The following is a 25280-nucleotide window of genomic DNA, read 5'->3' on the forward strand; positions in this document are numbered from 1 at the left end:
AGTCAAAGCCCTAATTTGCATATGAAAAACAGAGGTAATAAATGCTTTTTTTTTTAAGTATTATTTTAGGAAATGATTAGGGATGATCGAATACCTGAAATATTCGGCTTCGCGAATATTTGACGAATAGGTCGCCGCTATTCGACTATTTGCAAATATTCGATTCGCAATGTAAGTCTATGGGAAACCCGAATAACAACTATTCGGAACTATTTGGTCTTCCCATAGACTTACATTGCGCATCGAATATTCGCATAGCGGCGACCTATTCGTCGGATATTCGCGAAGCCGAATATTTTAGGTATTCGATCATCCCTAGAAATGATATTATACAGGGCTGGTTAGGAGTTTTGACATACAAATTTAAATGCTACTGGCTTGGATGGCATAAGGGAACTGACAGGTTCCCTTTAAGGTCTGTAGCAAATGAAGAAGCTTTTAAGTGGATGTACAGTTCTACCCTGAAATATCCAGTGATGCAAATCAGTGTCTGAGCTTCACTGTGACATGAAGATGCAAGCTGCACCAGCCATGTTTGCATAGCGCTGTGCCGTACCTACTGACCTTCATTGAAAGGAAATTAAGGTGAACCTAACAACTGATGCATGCTTCCTAAACCACGGGCCGCATGAATCAGGCACTGGCTGTCATTTCAGCAGAGTATATTGTACTCAAACACTGCAGCGTTTAGAGAAAACATATCTGACCCCTTAGGGACACAGCCAACTTTCATTTTTGTCGTTACAATTTCCAAATAGCCATAACTTTTTTTTAATTTTCCTGTCCACATAACCGTATGACAGGATGTTTTTTGCAGGACGAGTCATAGTTTTGAATTACACCATTCATTTTACTATATGCTGCATAGAACAAAATTGCAAAAAATGTTTGGTGAAGATGCTGAAAATGAACAAAAAACAATACAATTCCCATATTGCTTTTTGGGTTTAATTTTTATAACATTAAAAGGTTATTCTCAAGTTTGAAAGTAATCTACTATCTAAGGCCGGTTTCACACATCCGGCTTTTCGCCGGTTTGCCGGATCCGGCGCTCTCCACTACAGACAATACAGTACAGTGACAGCGCTGTAACTTCCGGGTCACATGCGCCGGATACATGACAGCATGTGACCGGCGCTTGTTGCGCTGTCACTGTACTGTAGTCACTGTATGGGAGAGCGCCGGATCCGGCAAACCGGCGAAAAGCCAGATGTATGAAACCGGCCTAAGGAATAGGGAAAAACTTACCAATTGCTGAGGGTCTGACCACTGGAACCCCTACTGATCCAGAGAGCCAGGCAGCTAAAGCCCTTGTGAACGGATCAGAGGTCGACCAGGCACACATTCCCTTTATTTATTCTTATGGGAGAACCCAATGGTTCAGCTATCGGTGCCATAAAGAATTAATGGTGCGGCAGTGTGCATGATCAACCACTGCTTCACACATGGATCGCTGCTATTAAAGGCAGAAGACAGTTATGTAATCTAGCCAACGTCTGCCGTGCTGAGGAGCTGAGCCCACACCAAACACCCTGACATGTTTCATGATGTACATATCCATGGTTAAAACTTATCCATGCGGCTTAGGTGACTAGTCCGAAATGATGGCCCCCAGCGGCTGCTCCCACCGCAGCTCCACTTGAGTAACAGATCTTTCCTGAACACACACACGTAGGGAGACCATGGTCTACCATGCTGTCTGAACTATAACTAGTTATTTCTTAGCCAAAATGCACACAATAAATAATTGTATATTTCACTCTGAGGTTAGACATGAAGAATAACGTGCAGCATGAAATGAAAGCATGGACCTGGCGTTCATTTCCCAGAATATTGCTCCCATAAACCCTCATCACACTTACAGGGTAGTCCTGCATGAACAGCTAAGTCTCCACACAGAAAAGACATAATACATTCCAATTTACTTAGACGTATTCAGTGCAGATTGCAAATCATAAAGACATAATTACATCCTAGCAGCTCCTGCCTTCTGCAGTTACTTTTAGGAGGCTGAGTGCTATTAACTAGTAAGTATGGTACATTAGCTTAAATGCAATTTACCTTCAAGCCATCTATATCCAGAACTCTTAATGCTGCCTTACTGTCTGCAAACGTGACCATCATTTGCCCTCCAATTACCCTAGGAACAGAAAAGCAGAGTCTTTAATCTTAGCACACATTATCCCCACCACTCTAAATTCACTCTCCTGACCCCTCCAAATTTTACAATTCTGACCAGTATCACTTTATGAGGTTATAACTCTGTAAGGCTTCACTGGATCAAAGTGATCATGACACCATTGTACTTTATGTGAGTGATATATTTTGGTTGATATGATTTGCATTTATTTATGAAAATTTTTAAAAAAAATTGACAAAAGAAAACAGCAAATTTTTGAACTTTTAATTTTTAAGCCCTTAAACCAAATACTGTTTGAACGCATGGTGAGGCTTGAATCTGAAGGCGTACCATTTAACATTTGGTGTGCAAAATTGGCTGGAATAGATAGCGGATGCCATGTCGCGCTTGCAAAGCCCTGATATGCCTAAACAGTTGAAACCCCCCACAAGTCACCCCATTTGCAGACTACACTACTCAAGGAATTTATCTAGATGTTTGGTGAGTACCTTGAACCCACATGTGCTTCATAGAATTTTAGAATGCTGAGCCATGGAAATGAGAAAACGTGTTCCACAAGAAATGTTGCTTTAGCCTCAAATTTTCTATTTTCACAAAGGTAGCAGAGAAAATGCACCATACAATTTGTTATGCAATTTCTCCTGAGTACACTGGTAACCCATATGTGGGTGGAAAACTAATTTTTGGGTGCACAGCAGGGCTTGGAAGGGAAGGAGCGCTATTTGAAATTTGGAGTGCCATTTTGGCCTCTAATAGATTGTGGACGCCATGTCACATTTGAAGATCTCCCGACATGGAAAAACAGCAGAAATGCCCACAAGTGACCCCATTTTGGAAACTACACATGTCCAGTGGGTTAGTAAGCATTTTTAACCCACAGACGATCCACAGATTTGTATTATATTGGGCGGAGTAAATTAAAAATTCCAGTTTTTTATAATAAAAAAAGTGTCACCCACCAGCCTGGACCCTCTCCTCACATGCTGTTACAGATGATGCCACCTCCCTGCACTGGTCCTGATACCTACTCACCATAAGATATCCCTTTGGGAATATTCTACGTTCTGACTTGAAGTCGCACTGTAGCAGAGGGTCAGAGGGTTTCCCTCTCTTAATGCAGTTCCCACATGCTCTCTTGATGAAGGATTGACAAAGTGACACTGGTTTCACTTATATTCATCTCTTGTCCTAAGATTTTATCCAACCCATGGACATTGTGTAACATATAGCCCACCAGTGCTAAAAGGGATCATAGACATCCTTTTATACGTATACATACTGAGGATATAGTTCCTCCCTGTCCATAGATGTTTTGTACGCAGTTCTCTTTGGTGCAACTTAATCACTAGTTTCTGATATCTAGTCTGATTAGAGTCCTTGAGAAAAGTCCATCAAGGACTGAAACGTTGGGGGACAGACTTGTTTGATAAATCCCTTTTATGTCAATAAAAACGTTTTGCACCATCCCGGATCTTGTTTTTCTCCTCTCTTGTGGTGTGCCGGAGCTATTTTTTCTATTGCTGGACTATTTTCTCCAGAGCACCCCAACTTATATAGTTGAGCCAGGTTTACCTTATTGTAGGTCCAAACTCCAGACCTAAATCGCAATGAGAATCTTTGACTAGATTTGAAAACTGCTGTTCACAGTCGCCTCCATCCAATCTCACTGAGCTAGAGTAGCTGGGTCTTTCAGCATGATAACGATCCCAAGCACACCGTCAGGGCAACAAAGGAGTGGCTTTGTAAGAACCATATGAAGGTCCTGGAGTGGCCTAGCCAGTCTCCAGATCTCAACCCAATTGAAAACCTTTGGAGGGAGTTGAAAGTCTGTGTTGCCAAGTGACAGGCCCAAAACATCACTGCTCTAGAGGAGATCTGCATGGTGGAATGGGCCAACATTCCACCAACAGTGTGTGCCAACTTTATGAAGACTTACAGCAAACGTTTGACCTCTGTCATTGCCAACAAAGGATATATAAAAAAATATTGAGATGTACGTTTGTTATTGACCAAATACTTATTTTCCACCATAATTTTCAAAAAAAAAAAATATCTTGCCAAATCAGACATGGTGAGTTTCTGTATGTGTTTTCTCATTTTGTCTCTCATAGTTGTGGTCTACCTATGATGTCAATTACAGGCAAATCTCATCTTTTTAACTGGGAGAACTTGCACAATTGGTGGCTGACTAAATATTTTTTGTCCCCACTGTATACTACATTTCTAATTGGAGGTTTTTGCTAATATTATTACGCCTACCACATATTGGATAGGATCTTGGAAATGGAAATACCCCCTTAAGTTTGTGGGGGAAATGTGAAAAAATGTGGATAGTGACAGGGAATTAAGGAACTGTATATGACTGGTTGAAGTACCATGCACCAATTAATCTCATAATGATCTACAATAATATGAAATATGTATAATATAGTTACAAAATACAAATCAAAGGTGGAGCAAGAACAGGTACAGTAGCTGGTTAGAGTCTAGTGTGGTAAAGACCTGACTTGTCTTATGTGGGTGTGTTGTTCTTGTCATTCCAGATTATCCAGCTTTAGTTACAAAGCAGGTGAATGTTCACAATTACTACATAGTTTCAATTTGTTGCTTTCTGACTCCATTAAGTGTTTTTTTACCTGTCAAACTCAATTGCCGCCCACTCGGCACATTTACAATGTTTGTTATTCAAACTGCGCTCACCGTACAAGGATAACTGTGCCGTAATTCTGAAATCGTTCCACGAGCTCTGAACTGAGATCTTCAGGAAACTCGGCTTTATCCTCCAGTGTCGGACAATCAATGTGGACTTCAACTGTGGCATCCAAAGGACCCTGGGATGAGGAGATTTCCTGAAATACTTTTTCTCTGTCTTCAACATCCACCTCCTGAACTTCCACCTCCACAATGGCTATCACAGGTCTGAAAAGAAGACAAGAAAAGAAGACATATATAAGTTACAGTCATGGACAAATGTATTTATTATACTTTATGCTTAAAGAGTTGTTTTATTTTTTTTTAGTTTAGAAATCAATTGTACTTTACAGAGGTGATAGCCAGTTTATAGTGGGGTGGGGGCGGGGCGGGTGGGCTTCATACGTGTGTTCATTAACGTCTTCGTTGAGGGTGCTCTAGTAGGCCTAGGGCGGGCCCATAGGTCTGCAAGCTCTTTGAGAGCATCTTATCTTGGTTTCCTTTTTCTTCCTTTTTCTCCTTCTTCTGCCTAATTTTTCTTTCTTTTCATTTTCTCCTCTTAACCCTTCCCTTACTTCTACAACTCCTCCGTTTCTTTTTCCCTCCCCCCCTCAAAACCTTTCCCCGTGGTGTGTTTGTGCGTCTTGTCTTTGTCGTTTTCCCGTAGGTCCCTGTTGAAGCCACGAAACAGATGTCCAAACCTGATCTTAGAGTGGGGTCCCTGAACGTCAAGGGCCTCCACAGCCCAGAGAAACGCTCAATCCTCCTGAACCTGCTATGGAGAAGGAAAATTCAGGTAATCTTTCTACAAGAAACCCACTATTGTCTAGACAAACCATATAAGCTGTCTGACCGGAGATACTCGACGGTCTACCATTCGCCATCACCTGATCCACGATCCAGGGGGACGAGCATCCTGGTTGCGAGCTCTCTGTCATGGGAGTTGATGGGGACCCACACGGACAGGGAGGGGAGATTGATCATGATAAAGGGTCGTGTCCAGTCCCAGGTCTTCACCTTTGCGGCCCTTTACCTTCCTAACAAGGGGCAATGCTCGGCCCTGCTAAAATACCTGAACATCCTGGACGAGTTTTCAGAGGGCACGTTGATAATGGGAGGGGACTTTAATTTTGTTATGGACCCAGAGATAGATACTTCAAAGGGAGCCGCCAATATGTCTAAGGCCGCTCATAGTCGGATTAAACGGGGGTTACACGAATACTAGCTGGTCGACGCGTGGAGGGTGCAGCACCTGACAGATAGGGACTATTCCTTCTACTCCGCTGTCCATAATACGTACTCAAAGCTGGACCAGGGATCTCCCTAGTGCGCCCGTTAGTTAAACAAGGCCAATGGACACTGAATACTTCTTTGCTGGGGGATTGGGGGACCATGCAGGAGATACAGGAGGCGGTGGAGGAGTCTTCAACCTTTGCGCCCGGGGAGACACCACACCCGCGGCAACATGGGAAGCACATAAATGTGTAGTGAGAGGTCTGTTTATTAAACATGGAGCTCGGTTGAAACGGGACAGAAACGCGGAAATCGAGTCGCTGTTAGCAGACATTTACGCGTTGGAGAGGATTCACAAAGACCGATTAGAAGATGAGACCAAAACCCTTCTCTTTCAAAAAAGAGAAAAGTTGAAATTGCTACTCTCCAACAAAGCTAAAGCGTCATTAGCAAGATGCCGAAGGCATTTTTACGAATTTGGAAACAAAAATAGCAGGACACTGGCAAGGGCGTTGCGGATTCAAAGGATGAAGGGGTTTATACCACATATACAGAAGCAGTCCAGGGACAGAGCCTCACTTCCGGCTGACATAGCTGCCACATTTAGGGACTTTTACTCAGCCCTGTATTCGATTGACAATAACCTGACAGAGGATGATAGGAAGACAGCCAGGGAAAGAATCCAGGATTATATAAGATCATCAGGACTTCCGAGGCTTAAACCGGAAGATATAGAGGCACTGGAGGCACCGATTTACGAGGCGGAGCTAGCTGCGGCCCTAAAGAATTCCCCTTCGGGTAAGGCACCGGGGCCGGATGGGCTCCCGGTGTCCTATTACAAGAAGCTGGGTCCTATATTGACCCCCCACTTTCTAGCAGCCTTCAACAACATCCCATCGTGTCCATCCCCACCTTTACCTAGAAATGCCCTTGCAGTCACCATAGTGGTTATTCCTAAGGAGGGGAGGGATCCCTCCACTTGTGCCAACTATCGCCCGATCTCCCTGCTCAATGTGGACCTAAAGTTGTTTGCTAAGATTTTGGCCGATCGGTTGTCCCCACTGCTAGGGGGTAAAGTCCATTCTGATCAGGCCGGGTTCATGCTGGGCAGGGAGGCTAGGGATAACACCACGAGGGCCATCAACCTGATTCATAGGGCCAGGACTGATGGTGGATCTCTCATGTTGTTGTCGACGGACGCCGAGAAGGCGTTCGACCGGGTCGGCTGGACGTTCCTGGATGGTGTCCTTGCTTTCCTGGGGCTGGGGGGAAACATGCTAAGTTGGATAGGTTCTCTATATAGTGCACCGTCGGCTCGTGTTCGGGTTAATGGAGTGCTTTCAGAGAGTTTTCCGATCACCAATGGCACTCGACAGGGTTGTCCGCTTTCCCCAATGATATTCATACTCACATAGAGCCCCTACTGCGACACATTCGGATGAACACTAGCATTAAGGGACCGGAGATCGGGGGAGTGACTCATAAGATAGCAGCCTTCGCGGATGATCTATTATTTTTTATCACGGACCCAGCCGAATCACTCCCAGTGCTAATGTAGGAATTCAATCGTTACTCCCTCCTCTCCAACTTCAAGGTCAACTTGTCTAAATCGGAGGCACTGGGCGTCAACCTCCCCGCGGAGGTAGTTTCGCAGCTGCGGGGAGCCTCTGATATTCAGTGGGCTCCTCAGTACTTGCGTTACTTGGGACTCAAATTGTCGGCCGACGTGAGCTCCTTTTTCCAGTTGAACTTTACCCGTCTTCTCCAAAAAATTAAAGAAGACTGTAAAACCTGGTCAAAAGGCACTTTCACGTGGTTCGGACGGGCCGCGATTTTTAAGATGATTATATTTCCGAGACTGTTATACCTCCTTCAGACCCTACCCATCGGGATCCCCAGGTCATTCTTTAGAGAAGTTTCCTCTCTACAAACGAAGTTCCTATGGGCAAACAAGCCGGCGAGATTGGCACGGTCGTTGTTGTATAGACCTAGAGCTTGGGGGGGGCTGGGTCTCCCGAACCTCAAGACATATTACATTGCCACCCACATGGCAAGGGTGGTGGACTGGTGTCGCCATTCTAAGGCCAAAGCTTGGGTGCAGGTGGAGCAGAGCTTCACTGAAATACCATTGGTGGGGCTACCCCTGGGCGCTTTCCCCTGTGGGCACAGAACTCAAATCTCATCCTACTATTGGCGCTACGCTATCTTGTTGTTCCCAGGATACGGTCCGGAGAGCCCTAATGCCCTTACCCTCTCCCCTTTCTCCGGTCATAGGCGCCCCGAGTTTCTCGCCGGGTCTCTCTGACCCGATGTTTCGTCTCTGGATCTCCCGGAACAGATTCCGCGCTCACCACATCGGAGTCGGGGGGCAATGGCCAACAATAGAGGAACTTCGTAACTTCTGGGTCCCTGGACCCATGGGCCTGTGGCGCTCCTTACAACTGCGACACTTTCTCTGTTCTCTACCTGTCCATAGTCAGTTTGTCAGACCTCTCACCGACTTTGAGAAGCTGTGTATGGAAAAGGGGTCTCTCCGACACTCCCTGGCCATCTCACACTCCATGCTATGCAACTCTGCAGACCTGCCCCCGCCTAGGTTCCTCTTGCACTGGGAGTCAGACCTGGGCCTCACCCTTTCGACCTCACAAAGAAACAAGGTGCTGTTACTTGCCCACAAAACATCAGTCAGCTCCAAACTCCAAGAGGCCAACTATAAATATATCTCTCGTTGGTATAGGGTCCCGACAAAACTCCACAGGATGTTCCCAGGAGTGTACTCCAGTTGTTGGAGATGTGGGAATGGGGAAGGTAATTTCCTGCACATATTCTGGGAATGCCCGGGGTTGCAGTGGTTTTGGGAGGGGGTACGGGGGGTGATCGGGCATGTGGTTGGACACGCGCAGACCCTGGGCCCGGAACTCTTCCTACTTTAATTGCCCGACTCCTCTGCCGTGCCTATAAGGGGTCTCTCTTAAGCTTCCTGGTGATGGCTGCCAGGACGTGCATCCCCCTGAGATGGAGATCCCCCACTCCGCCGACATTATCAATGTGGGCGAACAGGGTGAATGAATTGTTGTATATGGAGGACCTGACGGCGTCTCTCCACGACAGACAGGAGGCTTTTCACAAGACTTGGTTTCCCTGGATCGAGTTTAAATTCTCTACGGAATACAGTACCTGGATCCCCCCTGACTGAGGGGGCCTACTTCTGTCGTTAGACGGAGGTGCACTGAGATGATGGATCTCTGCCTAGTGGCTGTTTGTTCCCTTATGTTTTACTCTTTCCCCCCTCCCTCTCCCCTTTGTGTGCTCCCCCCTATTCGTTATTGGTATACTTTCTTCTGACTCACTTGGTTCTCTCTCTTTCTTTCCTTAATTCACCACAGAATCTCTATATTTGAAAACTCCCGGGTAAACATGGAGGAGTCAAAGTGTGGTAGTCATCAGATGTTACAGTTAAGGCCACTTTACACACAGAGATAAATCTTTGGCAGATCTGTGGTTGCAGTGAAATCATGGACATATTGTTCCATTTGTACACAGCCACAAACCTGGCACTGATTGTCCACAATTTCACTGCAACCACAGATCTGCCAAAGATTTATCTCTGTGTGTGACAGGGCCTTTAGCCTGATGGGTAACAATGTACAATGGACGTAAAATGTTATGCTACGGTATTGGATTGATGTATTTCCATGTTTTTCGGTTAAATAAAGAATTATAAAAAAAAAAAAGAAATCAATAGTACACAATAAAATAAGGAACTTTGTAACATCATTTATCAGGGAAATTTGCTTCTTTCACCTCCTGGATTGATCCATCACTCTCAGTTCATGTATAAAGTGTATTCAATGAAGACATTTATCCATTAATGAGATAGGAGATGACAGCTGGTGCTTTTAACATTCTATGGAGAATAAAAACACCAAAAAACTGAGCTGTAACAAATGTTCAATAAACATGCAACATTACAAGCATGTGAATTGCAGCCTCAAGACTAGAAAAAAACCAAGGAGAAAAATTGTAGGAAAAATACCCTGACTATAAATAAATAAATTGCAAGTGCTTAATAACAGGGTACTTAGTATATACATTTTTGCAAAAAGGTAAGAAGCTGTCCCACCTCGTCACGGTGTACCCATCTGAGACAGTCCCTAACCTACTAAAGTTAAAAACATATTCTGTACCTGACTTGTGTCATGTCCAAACTTCAATATGAATGGTAAAGTGGTCAGCTGGGTCCCAGATTAAATACACAGCAAAAAGTGAGAAGCAGGTAATTGTTCAGCCTCAGTATCAGGAGGGCTGCACCCCCAACGTGCATTAAAGCAAGATAACAGACAAAAAAACACCTTACCTTTTTGCAAAAATGTATATACTAAGTACCCTGTTATTAAGCACTTGCAATTTATTTATTTATAGTCAGGGTATTTTTCCTACAATTTTTCTCCTTGTTTTTTTTCTAGTCTTGAGGCTGCAATTCACATGCTTGTAATGTTGCATGTTTATTGAACATTTGTTACAGCTCAGTTTTTTGGTGTTTTTTTGTCTGTTATCTTGCTTTAATGCAAGTTGGGGGTGCAGCCCTCCTGATACTGAGGCTGAACAATTACCTGCTTCTCACTTTTTGCTGTGTATTTAATCTGGGACCCAGCTGACCACTTTACCATTCATATTGAAGTTTGGACATGACACAAGTCAGGTACAGAATATGTTTTTAACTTTAGTAGGTTAGGGACTGTCTCAGATGGGTACACCGTGACGAGGTGAGACAGCTTCTTACCTATTTGCAAAAATGTATATACTAAGTACCCTGTTATTAAGCACTTGCAATTTATTTATTTATAGTCAGGGTATTTTTCCTACAATTTTTCTCCTTGTTTTTTTTCTATTCTATGGAGAATGTAGGGGGAAAGATGTGCTCTAGTAGACGCATTCTGCTGCAAGGTCTTCTGATAATTCTCCATAGAAGCTGACGAGCGCCAACTGTCATCTCCTATCTCAGTCATGGGATCATCTGTATTTACTGAAGACAGATTTTACTAGTGAATTGAGAAATTTGAGAATGATCAATCAAGGGGGGAACAATAAGTAGATTTCTCTAACATGATATATTACAAAATGTATTATTCTGACGTAATTGATTTCTAAAAATAAATTAAAACAATGGTTACTCTTTACATACAATGACATATGTAAAACGGCTGGGTCATGCATTCTATGTTCAGTGGAAGAGGGTGGAATTCCCATGTCTTTCACGTGAAGCCATCAACTGTTTGGTGAAGCCACCTGCTTCCCAGATTCCCATACACTTCTCCACACCTTTCCCTCCCAACTCTAAAGTGGCCATTCTATCCAATTTTATGGCCACAGTTGGAGGTACTAGTGATAAGAAACTTGTATCCACACCAAAGAAACCAACTGCACGTGTGCTAGTTTCCAGACTCCTAGTTCCGAGAGAACAATAACACGTGAAAATTGGACTTCATCCGAAGTTGAAGATAAAAGTATCTCACCGTGTCTCTTTTTCTACGGCCACTTTACAAAGTCAATTTCTGTGGGGAGGTCGGGGTTGGGTGGAAAGATACAGTCATATGAAAAAGTTTGGTCACCCATATTAATGTTAACCTTTTTTCTTTATAACAATTTGGGTTTTTGCAACAGCCATTCCAGTTTGATATATCTAATAACTGATGGTCTGAGTAATATTTCTGGATTGAAATGAGTTTATTGCACTAACAGAAAATGTGCAATCCGCATTTAAACAAAATTTGACCAGTGCAAAAGTATGGGCACCTCAACATAAAAGTGACATTAATATTTTGTAGATCCTCCTTTTGCAAAAATAACAGCCTCTAGTCGCTTCCTGTAGCTTTTAATGAGTTCCTGGATGAAGGTACAGTCATGACCAAAAGTTTTGAGAATGACACCAAAATTATATTTTCACATGATCTGTTGCCCTCTGGTTTTTAATTGTGTTTGTCTGATGTTTACATCACATACAGAAATATAATTGCAATCATATTATAAGTACCAAAAGGTTATATTGACAGTTAGAATGAGTTAATGCAGCAAGTCAATATTTGCAGTGTTGACCCTTCTTCTTCAGGACCTCTGCAATTCTCCCTGGCATGCTCTCAATCAACTTCTGGATCAAATCCTGACTGATAGCTGTCCATTCTTGCATAAGCAATGCTTGCATTTTGCCAGAATTTGTTGGTTTTTGTTTGTCCACCCGTCTCTTGATGAATGCCCGCAAGTTCTCAATGGGATTAAGATCTGGGGAGTTTCCAGGCCATGGACCCAAAATCTCTATGTTTTGTTCCATGAGCCATTTAGTGATCACCTTTGTTTTATGGTAAGGTGCTCCATCATGCTGGAAAAGGCATTGTTGGGCGCCAAACTGCTTTTGGACAGTTGGGAGAAGTTGCTCTTGGAGGACATTCTGGTACCATTCTTTATTCATGGCTGTGTTTTTAGGCAAGACTGTGAGTGAGCCGATTCCCTTGGCTGAGAAGCAACCCCACACATGAATCGTTTCAGGATGCTTAACAGTTGGCATGAGACAAGACTGGTGGTAGCGCTCACCTCTTCTTCTCCTAATAAGCTGTTTTCCAGATGTCCCAAACAATCGAAAAGGGGATTCATCTGAGAAAATGACTTTACCCCAGTCCTCAGCAATCCACTCCCTGTACCTTTTGCAGACTATCAGTCGGTCCCTGATGATTTTTCTGGAGAGAAGTGGCTTCTTTGCTGCCCTCCTTGAAACCAGGCCTTGCTCAAGCAGTCTCCGCCTCACAGTGCGTGCAGAAGCACTCACACCAGCCTGCTGCCATTGCTGAGCTAGCTCGGCACTGCTGGTAGTCCGATCCCGCAGCTGAAACAGTTTTAAGATACGGTCCTGGCATTTGCTGGTCCTTCTTGGGCACCCTGGAGCTTTTTTGGCAACAATGGAAGCTCTCTCCTTGAAGTTCTTGATGATGCGATAGATTGTTGACTGAGGTGCAATCTTTGTAGCTGCGATACTCTTCCCTGTTAGGCCATTTTTGTGCAGAGCAATGATGGCTGCATGTGTTTCTTTAGAGATAACCATGGTTAACTGAAGAGAAACAATGATACCAAGCACCAGCCTCCTTTTAAAATGTCCAGTGGTGTCATTCTTACTTAATCATGACTGATTGTTCGCCAGCCCTGTCCTCATCAACACCCACACCTGTGTTAATGGAACAATCACTAAAACAATGTTAGCTGCTCCTTTTAAGGTAGGAATCCAATGATGTTGAAATGTGTTTTGGGGGTTGAAGTTCATTTTCTTAGTCAATATTCACTTTGCAAGTAATTGCTGTTAAGCTGATCACTCTTTATGGAGTATATGCAAATTGCCATTAGAAAAACTTAAGCAGTAGACTTTGTAAAAATTAATATTTGTAGCATTCTCAAAACTTTTGGCCATGACTGTATATTTGACCATTCCTGTTTACAAAACAATTCCAGTTCAGTTAAGTTTGATGATCGCCGAGCATGCACAATACGCTTCAAATCATTCCACAGATTTTCAATGATATTCAGGTCTGGGGACTGGGATGGCCATTCCAGAACATTGTAATTGTTCCTCTGCATGATTGCCTGAGTAGATTTGGAGCTGTGTTTTGGATTATTGTCTTGCTGAAATATCCATCCCCTGCGTAACTTCAACTTCGTCACTGATGCTTGCACATTATTATCAAGAATCTGCTGATACTGAGTTGAATCCATGCGACCCTCAACTTTAACAAGATTCCCGGTGCCGGCATTGGCCACGCAGCCCCAAAGCATGATGGAACCTCCACCAAATTTTACTGTGGGTAGCAAGTGCTTTTCTTTGAATGCCGTGTTTTTTTGCCTCCATGCATAACGCCCTTTTGTATGACCAAACAACTAAATCTTTGTTTCATCAGTCCACAGGACCTTCTTCCAAAATGTAACTGGTGTCCAAATGTGCTTTTGCATACCTCAGGCGACTCTGTTTGTGGCGTGCTTGCAGAAATGGCTTCTTTCGCATCACTCTCCCATACAGCTTCTCGTTGTGCAACGTGCGCTGTATTGTTGACCGATGCACATTGACACCATCTCCAGCAAGATGAAGCTGCAGGTCTTTGGAGGTGGTCTGTGGATTGTCGTTGACTGTTCTCACCATTCTTCTTCTCTGCCTTTCTGATATTTTTCTTGGCCTGCCACTTCTGGGCTTAACAAGAACTGTACCTGTGTTCTTCCATTTCCTTACTATGTTCCTCCCAGTGGAAACTGACAGTTTAAATCTCTGAGACAACTTTTTGTATCCTTTCCCTGAACAACTATGTTGAATAATCTTTGTTTTCAGATCATTTGAGAGTTGTTTTGAGGAGCCCATGATGCCACTCTTCATAGGAGATTCAAATAGGAGAACAACTTGCAAGTGGCCACCTTAAATACCTTTTCTCATGATTGGATACACCTGCCTATGAAGTTCAAAGCTCAATGAGGTTACAAAACCAATTTAGTGCTTTAGTAAGTCAGTAAAAAGTAATTATGCGTGTTCAAATTAAGAAATTGATAAGGGTGCCCATACTTTTGCACCCATCAAATTTTGTTTAAATGTGGATTGCACATTTTCTATTAGTACAATAAACCTCATTTCAATCCAGAAATATTACTCAGTCCATCAGTTATTAGATATATGAAACTGAAATAGCTGTTGCAAAAACCCAAATTGTTATAAACAAAAAAGGTTAACATTAATAGGAGTGCCCAAACTTTTTCATATGACTGTACCCAGTTAGTTAAAGGGAAAATCTCCATCTTTATTACCAGGGGGCATAACTTTAAACAGAAGGGCACAAAATAAAAAAGAAAAACTGTTCCAGAATCAGTAAAGCAGCGATAAATGGATGTGGTGCTCTGTTTAAATTAACAAATTGAGTGAAAGATCCTCTTTAAGTAGGAGTTTATTCACATTAGAAACAGTAAGAAACATTGTTAAAGGGAAACTGTGAGGTCCCCTATGCTCTCCAGCCCAGCAGCATTCATACCTGTATGCCCAAATACCCTCCCTAAGGCCTCTTTCACACGTCCGTAAAAAAACACGCAAGTTTTTTCACGTACGTGTCAAAGGTGCGTAGTGCCCTCCGTGAGCCGTGTTTATGGCACACGTGTGTTCTCCGTGTGTTATCCGTGATAACACACGGAGAACGTGAACTTTCTACTCTCCTGTCCCTGGCTTCGCTGTCCGTGGTGCTGTTCTTCAGTCTCCGGTCCTGCCGACTCGCCGCTGCTGCAGCTTCTGGCCGCAGTGAAGTGAATATGCAATGAGCATAATGAGCGGCGGTCGGCAGCAAGTGACAGCAGCGGCAGAGACAGCAGGGCTGGAGAAGGTGAGTAAAGTTTTTTTTTCCCTCGCAGACACATGTGTTTTCTCTGGTGCGTGTCACACGGAACACATCCGTGTGGTCCGTTTGCATTCTGTGTGACCCGTTTGCGTTCCGTGTGACACCCGTGATGCTGGAGAGAAAACGGACATGTCTACGTGTGGAGCACTCGGGCACACGTATGCTCCACACGTACACACGGTCCATGGCAGAATACGCATATGAGCGCAGACCCATTGATTTTAATGGGTCTATGTGTGCCCGTGTCTCCGGTACGTGAGGAAACGGACCAAACACGTACCCACGTAGACACGGACGTGTGAAAGAGGCCTAAGGTTGGGGCCACACGGGGATTACTGCAATCCCCTCGCATGTCACTCGGCGCACGCTGGCAGTACAGCAGAGCCGAGTGTCATGCGAGTGTCCCTGCAACTGAGATCCAATTGTGCGAGCAGACCTCAGCTGCGGGTGACGGGCCGGCACTGAGGAGGGGCGGGCCGGTGCTGCAGAGGTGCAACCCGACACGGAAAAAGAGAGGGAGGGATTTATCTCCCTCTCCTCCGTAGCTGGCTATAGGCATCATCACTGCTGAATGGAATCAGGTAGCTAATCTAGAGCTACACATTCAGGAGCATGATCAGGGTACTCTATAGGTGTTTTTTCAGGAGCTTGTGAGGATACACCCCTTTCAAATCTATTTGTCTATGGTAAGTGGTCAGAAGACTGTAAAGGCTGCTTAACACGCTACGATTTATCGTGCGTTCGCATGAGCGATCGCACCCGCCCCCATCGTTTGTGCGTTACGGGCAATTTGTTGCCCGTTTCGCACAAAGTCGTAAACCCCCGTCACACGTACTTACCTTCCAAACGACCTCGCTGTGGGCAGTGAACATCCTCTTCCTGAAGGGGGAGGGATGTTCGGCGTCACAGCGACGTTACACAGCGGCCGCCCAATAGAAGCGGAAGGGCGGAGATGAGCGTGACGTAAACATCCCACCCACCTCCTTCCTTCCGCATTGCCGGCGGCTGCAGGTAAGCTGCAGTTCATCGTTCCCGGGGTGTCACACGGAGCGATGTGTGCTGCCTCGGGAACGATGAACAACCGGAGCACAGAAGGACGTTCGATATTTAGAAAATGAGCGACGTGTTAACAAGCAACGATAAGGTGAGTATTTTCGCTCGTTCACAGTCACTTGTAGCTGTCACACGCTACGATATGTCAAACGATACCGGATGTGCGTCACTAACGACGTGACCCCGATGACATATCGTTAGATATATCGTAGAGTGTAACGTGCCCTTAAGTTAAAATTTGACTGGCTTGATTGCCTGTGTGGCATGCCCCTTTTAAAGACATCTCTCCTGGGGATTCTGACTCACTTAGGGAAGTGGTCAGATGACTTATAGATCAGTAAATGTGAGGTGTGCCTTTTAGAGAGAACTCTTATCAGGTCTGACTCACCCAGGGAGAGGTCAGAGTACTATATGGATGATTCAATGATTCAACAATATAACTGCTTTTGGATGTGGTCAAAATAGCGTCTGAGATGCAGGCTCACGTGTGGAATGGGCCTGTCTGTGAGATCTCATCTGGAAACTCTAAAGAGCCATTTACACGCTGCGACATCGCTAACGATATGTCATCGGGGTCACGGTGTTCATTTACCAAAAATCGTTGTATTGTACGTAGAGAGGTTGTTCCTCGTTCCTGCGGCATCACACATCGCTATGTGTGATACCGCAGGAGCGACAATCATCTCCTTACCTCCGTCCGCCGGCAATGAGGAAGGAAGGAGGTGGGCGGCATGTTCCGGCCGCTCATCTCCGCCCCTCCTCTGCTATTGGACGGCTGTTTTATGACGTCGCTGTGACGTCAGGCGCACCTTCCCCTTGAAGGAGGGATTGTTCGGCAGGCACAGCGATGGCGCAGAACAGGTATGTGCGTGTGACGCTGCCGTAGTGATAATGTTCGCTATGGTAGCGATCACCACATATCGCACCAACGACGGGGGCGGGTGCTATCGCTCGCGACATCGCTAGCAATCGCTAGCGATGTCGCGATTCCCCCGCCCCCCGAGCCTAAAAATATCAGCTAGCAGCCGCCCAGAATTGCCGCATCCATTAGATGCAACAGTCCCGGGACTCTACCCGGCTCATCCTGAATTTCCCTGGTGCAGTAGCAATCGGGGTAATAAGGAGATAATGGCAGCCTATAGCTGCCATTAAGTCCTAGGTTAATCATGGCATGCGTTTATGAGACACCCCCAATGATTAATCTATAGTGAAAGTAAATAAACACATACACTCGAAAAATCCTTTATTTGAAATAAAAGACAAAAAAACACCCTCTTTCACCCCAAATACCCCTCCAGGTCCGACGTAATCCACACGAGGTACCACGATGCTTTCAGCTCTGCTACATCGGAAGCTGACAGGAGCGGCCGAAGAATACCGCCACTCGCTGTGAGCTCCACAGAGCAACTGAAGTGAGTCGCGCTGTCAGCGGTGACGTCACTCAGATAGTGCCAGTGTGTGTGCAGTGATGATGGGGGTAGAAGTGCCGGTGTGTGCAGTGGTGACGGGGGCGGTAGTGTCAGTGTGCACGGTGATGATGGGAGCGGTAGTGCCTGCGTGTGTGCGGTGATGATGGGAGCGGTAGTGCCTGCGTGTGTGTGGTGATGATGGGGGCGGTAGTGCCAATGTGTGCGGTGATGATGGGGGCGGTAGTGCCGGTGTGCGCGGTGATGATGGGGGCGGTAGTGCCTGCGTGTGTGCAGTGATGATGGGGGCGGTAGTGCCTGCGCGTGTGTGGTGATGATGGGGGCGGTAGTGCCGGTGTGTGCGGTGATGATGGTGGCGGTAGTGCCAGGCGCACCTTCCCCTTGAAGGAGGGATTGTTCGGCAGGCACAGCGATGGCGCAGAACAGGTATGTGCGTGTGACGCTGCCGTAGTGATAATGTTCGCTATGGTAGCGATCACCACATATCGCACCAACGACGGGGGCGGGTGCTATCGCTCGCGACATCGCTAGCAATCGCTAGCGATGTCGCGATTCCCCCGCCCCCCGAGCCTAAAAATATCAGCTAGCAGCCGCCCAGAATTGCCGCATCCATTAGATGCAACAGTCCCGGGACTCTACCCGGCTCATCCTGAATTTCCCTGGTGCAGTAGCAATCGGGGTAATAAGGAGATAATGGCAGCCTATAGCTGCCATTAAGTCCTAGGTTAATCATGGCATGCGTTTATGAGACACCCCCAATGATTAATCTATAGTGAAAGTAAATAAACACATACACTCGAAAAATCCTTTATTTGAAATAAAAGACAAAAAAACACCCTCTTTCACCCCAAATACCCCTCCAGGTCCGACGTAATCCACACGAGGTACCACGATGCTTTCAGCTCTGCTACATCGGAAGCTGACAGGAGCGGCCGAAGAATACCGCCACTCGCTGTGAGCTCCACAGAGCAACTGAAGTGAGTCGCGCTGTCAGCGGTGACGTCACTCAGATAGTGCCAGTGTGTGTGCAGTGATGATGGGGGTAGAAGTGCCGGTGTGTGCAGTGGTGATGGGGGCGGTAGTGTCAGTGTGCACGGTGATGATGGGAGCGGTAGTGCCTGCGTGTGTGCGGTGATGATGGGAGCGGTAGTGCCTGCGTGTGTGCAGTGATGATGGGGGCGGTAGTGCCTGCGCGTGTGTGGTGATGATGGGGGCGGTAGTGCCGGTGTGCGCGGTGATGATGGTGGCGGTAGTGCATGCATGTCTGCGGTGATGATGGAGGCAGTAGTGCCGGTGTCTGCAGTGATGATGGGGTCTCTCTCTCCTTTTGGCATTAAAAAGGAAAAAAAAAACGGATCAATTTTTTTGCTAGATCCGTCGCATCAGTTTTTACACAATGTGTGACGGATCCGTTGCGTCAGGCACAAGCCAGATTGTGCCTGACGGCAAAAAACGGATGTGTGAAAGTAGCCTAACTCACTCTAGAATTGGTCATAATAGTCCCTGGATGGCAGGGTCACCTGCATGATTTGTTCGGTTGCGAGGTCTCACTCACTCTGGAAGGTGGTCAGAGTAGCATCTCTTGTTGTAATGCTACTGTTGGTGGGTCTAAAGGCTGCTTTACACCAGACAATCTATCGTGCGATAGATCGTCGGGGGTCACGGTTTTTGTGACGCACATCCGGCATCGCTGGCGATGCCGGCCTGTGTGACACCTCCTAGCGACGCAGTATCGCTCACAAATCGTGAGTCGTGTACTGCTCGCTAGGTTCCATAATATCGTTTAATTTAGTAGTTCATCGTTTCCGGGGTAGCACACGCCGCTCCGTGTGACACCCCGGGAACGATGAACAGCAGCTCACCTGCGTCACGCGGCCGCAGCTGGCTATGTGAAGGAAGGAGGTGGGCGGGATATTTACGTCCCGCTCATCTCCGCCCCTCCGCTTCCATTGGCCGGCGGCCGTGTGACGTCGCTGTGATGCCGAACGTCCCTCCCACTCCAGGAAGTGGACGTTCGCCGCCCACAGAGAGGTCGCACGAGAGGTAAGTATGTGTGACGGGGGTTACTGACTTTGTGCGACACGGGCAGCGATTTGCCCGTGACGCAAAAAGGATGGGGGCGGGTACGATCGATTGTGAAATTGCACAATCGGTCATACCGTGTAAGGCTAGCGCCACACATCCGTGCTGCCGGCACGTGTTTGTCATTTTTTACACGTACCGGCGGCACGGAGACACGTTAACCAATGCTACCCTATTGTAGCAGGCACACACACGTAAAACCACATGGAACGTGTGTCCGTGTGCGTTTGTACGTGTGTGCGTTTTTCAAAGCGCTGACATGTCAGTGTTTTCTCCGACAGCATGGGTGTCACACGGCCCGCACCCGTACCACACGGGTGTAGGGTGGATGCGGTCCCGTGTGACACGCGCCGGAGAAAACACACGTCAGTGAAAAAAACAAAAAACATTAACTCACCTTCTCCAGCCCTCCTGTCTCTGCCGCTGCTGCCTCTTGCTGCCGACCGCCGCTCATTATTCTCATTGAATATTCACTTCACTGCCTGGCAGCAGCAGCAGCGGGGAGACGGGAGGGCTGGAGACCGAGGATCAGCACCACGGACAGCAGCGCGGACAGCAGGAAGGACCAGGTGAGTATGATAATTACCGGTTCTACGTGTGCTATCGCGGATAGCACACGTAGAACACACATGTCACGCACGTACCAGAGACACGTACTTACCTGCACGCAACACGCAGGGAAAATACGTGTCTCTCGGCACGTGCGTGATTTTCACATGAGTGTGGCAGAAGCCTAAAGCAGCCTTTACTCACTTTCCGTGGTGGTCACAGTACGAGGATCAGAAAGCAAACAGTTAGATACTCCATGACAGTAATCTTGGCAAGCACGGCCCCAGACTGCTACATAGTTATGGCATATTCAGGAACAGGGTGCACTGTCAACATGTGGAACAGGCAGGTTAAAGCAGCATAAATTGCCACGGAATAAACTGATGGAAATCAGAACTAACACGGGGCTAACCAGGTTAGGCTGGCGAACGCGATCTTTCGGAGGTTCGGATATGAGAGGCCCGATAGCTGCGTGCTGCAGCAAGCAGTGGAGGTTTGGAAGGATCGAACCTTATCCGGAGGGTGGTAGGCAAGCCATTGCGAGATTGATTGACAGATGGGAAAGGGAGGTGTATTGTACTGAAGCAGGAACTAAGGGTACCTTCACACTTAGCGATGCAGCAGCGATCCGACCAGCGATCTGACCTGGTCAGGATCGCTGCTGCATCGCTACATGGTCGCTGGTGAGCTGTCAAACAGGCAGATCTCACCAGCGACCAGTGACCAGCCCCCAGCCAGCAGCGACGTGCAAGCGACGTTGCGCTTGCACGGAGCCGCCGTCTGGAAGCTGCGGAGACTGGTAACTAAGGTAAACATCGGGTATGGTTACCCGATGTTTACATTAGTTACCAGTGTGAGCAGGGAGCAGGGAGCCGCGCACACTAAGCGCTGGCTCCTTGCTCTCCTAGCTACAGTACACATCGGGTTAATTAACCCGATGTGTAATGCAGCTACATGTGCAGAGAGCAGGGAGCCGCGCACACTGAGCGCTGGCTCCTTGCTCTCCTAGCTGCTGTACACATCGGGTTAATTAACCCGATGTGTACAGCAGCTACATGTGCAGAGAGCCGGAGCCGGCAGCACAGGCAGCGTGAGAGCTGCTGGTAACTAAGGTAAATATCGGGTAACCACCTTGGTTACCCGATGTTTATCTTGGATACAGCTTACCTCAGCTGTCAGATGCCGGCTCCTGCTCCCTGCTCGCTTCATTTGTCGCTCTCTTGCTGTCACACACAGCGATCTGTGTGTCACAGCAGGAGAGCGGCTTTGAAGAAAACGAACCAGGGCTGTGTGTAACGAGCAGCGATCTCGCAGCAGGGGCCAGATCGCTGCTCAGTGTCACACACAGCGAGATCGCTAATGAGGTCACTGCTGCGTCACAAAAAGCGTGACTCAGCAGCGATCTCGGCAGCGAGCTCGCTGTGTGTGAAGCACCCCTAACATAGAGTCCCAGTACTGAGGGAGACCCTGGAGCACCATGGGCTACAGCAGGTCGACCGGAAAGGAAATTGTGTGACCCCAAAGCCATGAGGGCACACTTGGAACTACAGCTGGCTGGAGGGAATCTCTGTAATCGCAGGGATGTGCACAATATAGAGAGAGACCCAGAGCTGCTAGACCCACTGCTGGACTACCGAGAAAATACCACAAGCCTGAAAGAAAGAAGTGTGGAAAAAAAAGTGAAAAAAAAAAAGTGAAAGAAAGAGTGGCTGCAGGGAAAGCCAGAGCAATACAGATACAATGCTTACTTAACTGTCCAGAAGGGAATTACTCCTGTGGTTCTAAAGAGGGCTTTACACGCAGCGATATCGCTGGTGAAAGGACCCGCCCCCGTCGTTTGTGCGTCACGAGCAAATCGCTGCCTGTGGCGCATAATATTGTTCGGAGCCGTCACACATACTTACCTGCCTAGCGACGTCACTGTTGCCAGCGAACCACCTCCTTTCTAAGGGGGCGGTTCGTGCGGCGTCACAGCGGCCGCCCAATAGAAGCGGAGGGGCGGAGGTGAGAGGGACGTAACATCCCGCCCACCTACTTCCTTCCGCATTGCCGGCGGCCGCAGGTAAGCTGCAGTTCGTCTTTCCCGAGGTGTCACACGTAGCGTTGTGTGCTGCCTCGGGAACGACAAACAACCTGGGTGCTCAAGAATCAACGATTTTTTAAAAAGGAACGACGTGTCAACGATGGACGATAAGGTGAGTATTTTCCATCGTTAATGGTCGTTCCTTGCTGTCACACGGAACAACGTCGCTAACGATGCCAGATGTGCGTCACGGAATCCATGACCCCGGCGATATATCGTTAGATACGTTGCTGCATGTGACGGGGCTTTAAAAGTTCTGGATCCATCTTCTGCTCCATGAAATGTACTCCGCTATGGATGTTAGGTGATCAAGTGTCAAAAGGCCAATGACCGTCCACCCCGGATACCCAATCACCGACAGAGTTAAGCTACAATAGTCCTGTCATCCCAATGAGCTACTGTTGCGGACGGGGGCTGGACCGCTGCAGGGGATGCTCGGATCCGGGTTCGTTACTGTGGCTTGAGTGGTAGCCGGACTCGGGCTCGTACAGTCGTCCGTCCTCACAGCCGTAGGAAGGGGGTATTTACAGGGGAATAGTTTGTCAGTGACACCACCCGTGGGTTGCGGTGAGACTTGGTAGCACTGTCGCTGCCTGGTGATGGGGCGCCCGGGGCTGGTGGAGAGGGGCAGCAGGATAGAATCCCCTCCACGGGTAGGGAAAGTATAGTCCCGGGGACCAGGTGAACGGGAGTCGTGGCTGCGGAGAGTGTCATGCACGGTTGGACCGGGGATGGATGGTGTACTCACAGTTCCAAAGAATTGCACACAGAGTCCAGTGGTAAACCAAATTGCCAGTGACCAGTTGCCTCCGGCGGGTGTATTCGGGTCCCACACCCAAATGTAGCAAACAGGGGTCCCTTCCTCCTGCACTCAGTGTTTGTGTCTTCAATGGGACAACTCCGCTTGGAACGGGGAAGTCCACTCCCGGTACTTTGTATGTTGGGAGCTGTGGCCCGTGAAATCTGACCCTTGGGATCTCTGTGGGTTCTGGCGGACACCCTATCCCCCGCGTTGGGCTTCCGTTTCGCTCTCTGGGCTTACTGTGGAACAAGGCCTGAAACCTTGCCCCCGGCTGGTCAAATGACATGGGTCTTGAAACCTTCCTCGCCGTAGGGTCCAAGCACCGTGACTGGGCACGGCCTCTGGACCGGATTCCCGCTGTCGGCACCAGCGGGCAACAGCCCTGCCCCGGTCCACTTAAGGTCTCCAGCGACCGGATCTCCGTCGCCTGTGGTCCTGCTTGCCGTCTGCCACCTAGTCCGGTAGTCCAGGGGCCCCAATCCCTGACTCTGCTGTCACTCCACACTCCTCCACTCTTAGTATTGCTCTACTGTCTGTCCTGTCCTGTTCTCTTGTGTTCCCACCCCTGATACCTCAGGACCCCTAGGTGGGCGCTCCCATCCACCTGGTCCCGCCCACTGGTGTGTCCCTATTGTCATGGGGGTGACTAGGCTTTACTGGCTGGTGTTGTGCACCTGGGTGTGGGTTTTGTGTTGGTATGCCAAGGAGGATGGAATTTTGTACCTGAGAGATTTGTACAACCTCTGTGACTACCTGGTTTTGCCAGGGCATCACACTAGAATACAGCCTGACCACTACAGGTTGTACAACAGGTTGTACTCTCCATCATTTAGTGATGTGAAAAAGAATCACCCCATTATGCTAACTATTGGGATCTTTGGAGTTAACTCCACTACTAGAGTATAACTACTGCAAATACTTGGCCAGGCTCGGGTGGCTGATCTCCTTGGAAATAAGCTGTCCAGGGTGTTAAACAAAAGCTCTCACAGCAACAGAATTACAGCAGAAAGAGAAAAAGCAAGCGAGTTAAAAAAACTTAGTTATTTTTATGATGTCTGACTAAGTAAAACAATTTAAAAATCCACTAAATAAGTTGAGTAGGGACGTGTTTTAATAACAAACTAAACACAATAACAGGGGGTACAATGTAAAATATGTAATTGAAAAAATAGAAGCGTGGGTCAATCTACTGATTTCCTGTCAGCTATGGATGGAAAATCAATAGTGTTGTATAGCATCCTAAAACCATTAAGCTATAGAAAGATAATAAAACAAGGTACCTGTGATCAGATGATGGAATCTCTGCTCTTCCATAATACATCAGGGCACCGGGACTCCATGTGTGTTTTACTTTAGAGCTGCTATCCAAATCATTGTCTAGAAGATTAATGTCTCCAGCTACAAGTTGGGGTTAAATACAAGTAATGCAATAGGTTAGAGTATGATATACAGACACATTAAGGTTATTTAAGGCATAACTGTCGTTATAATTTTTATTTCATAATTCAATAGTACATATGAAAATAAGCAACTTTGTATTTTGTCTTACCAGAAAAATCTGCTTCTTTCTCTGCCAGAAGTGATCAGTCATTATCAACATTCTCAATTCTGAGGTAAAATCTGTATTCAGTGAAGACTTTCCAATTACTGAGATAGGAGATGGAAGTTGTTACTGAAGAGATTCTTTGATGATGGGAAGAGGGAGGAGCTAACGGGACAGGGAGGAGCTAGATGCAGAGTTCCGCCTCTTCAACCTTCTTCTACGGTGTTTCCCCGAAAATAAGATAGGGGTTTATATTCTTTTCTGTTTTGAAAA

General features: G+C 46.9%; 1 protein-coding gene across 1 annotated transcript in view; it reads right to left on the reverse strand.

Annotated features, from left to right (window-relative positions):
* SYNJ2 (synaptojanin 2) overlaps positions 1 to 25280 on the reverse strand; it is a 266841-nt gene that overhangs the window by 46575 nt on the left and 194986 nt on the right. Inside the window, exons 18-20 of the mRNA XM_075339649.1 lie at positions 24745 to 24862; positions 4841 to 5059; positions 2062 to 2140 (exon numbers count right to left, since the gene is read on the reverse strand). Coding sequence (XP_075195764.1) covers positions 2062 to 2140; positions 4841 to 5059; positions 24745 to 24862 — 416 coding nt within the window. The remainder of the gene's footprint in view (positions 1 to 2061; positions 2141 to 4840; positions 5060 to 24744; positions 24863 to 25280) is intronic.

This window comes from Anomaloglossus baeobatrachus, chromosome 3, assembly GCF_048569485.1.
Source record: "Anomaloglossus baeobatrachus isolate aAnoBae1 chromosome 3, aAnoBae1.hap1, whole genome shotgun sequence".
NCBI lineage: Eukaryota > Metazoa > Chordata > Amphibia > Anura > Aromobatidae > Anomaloglossus > Anomaloglossus baeobatrachus.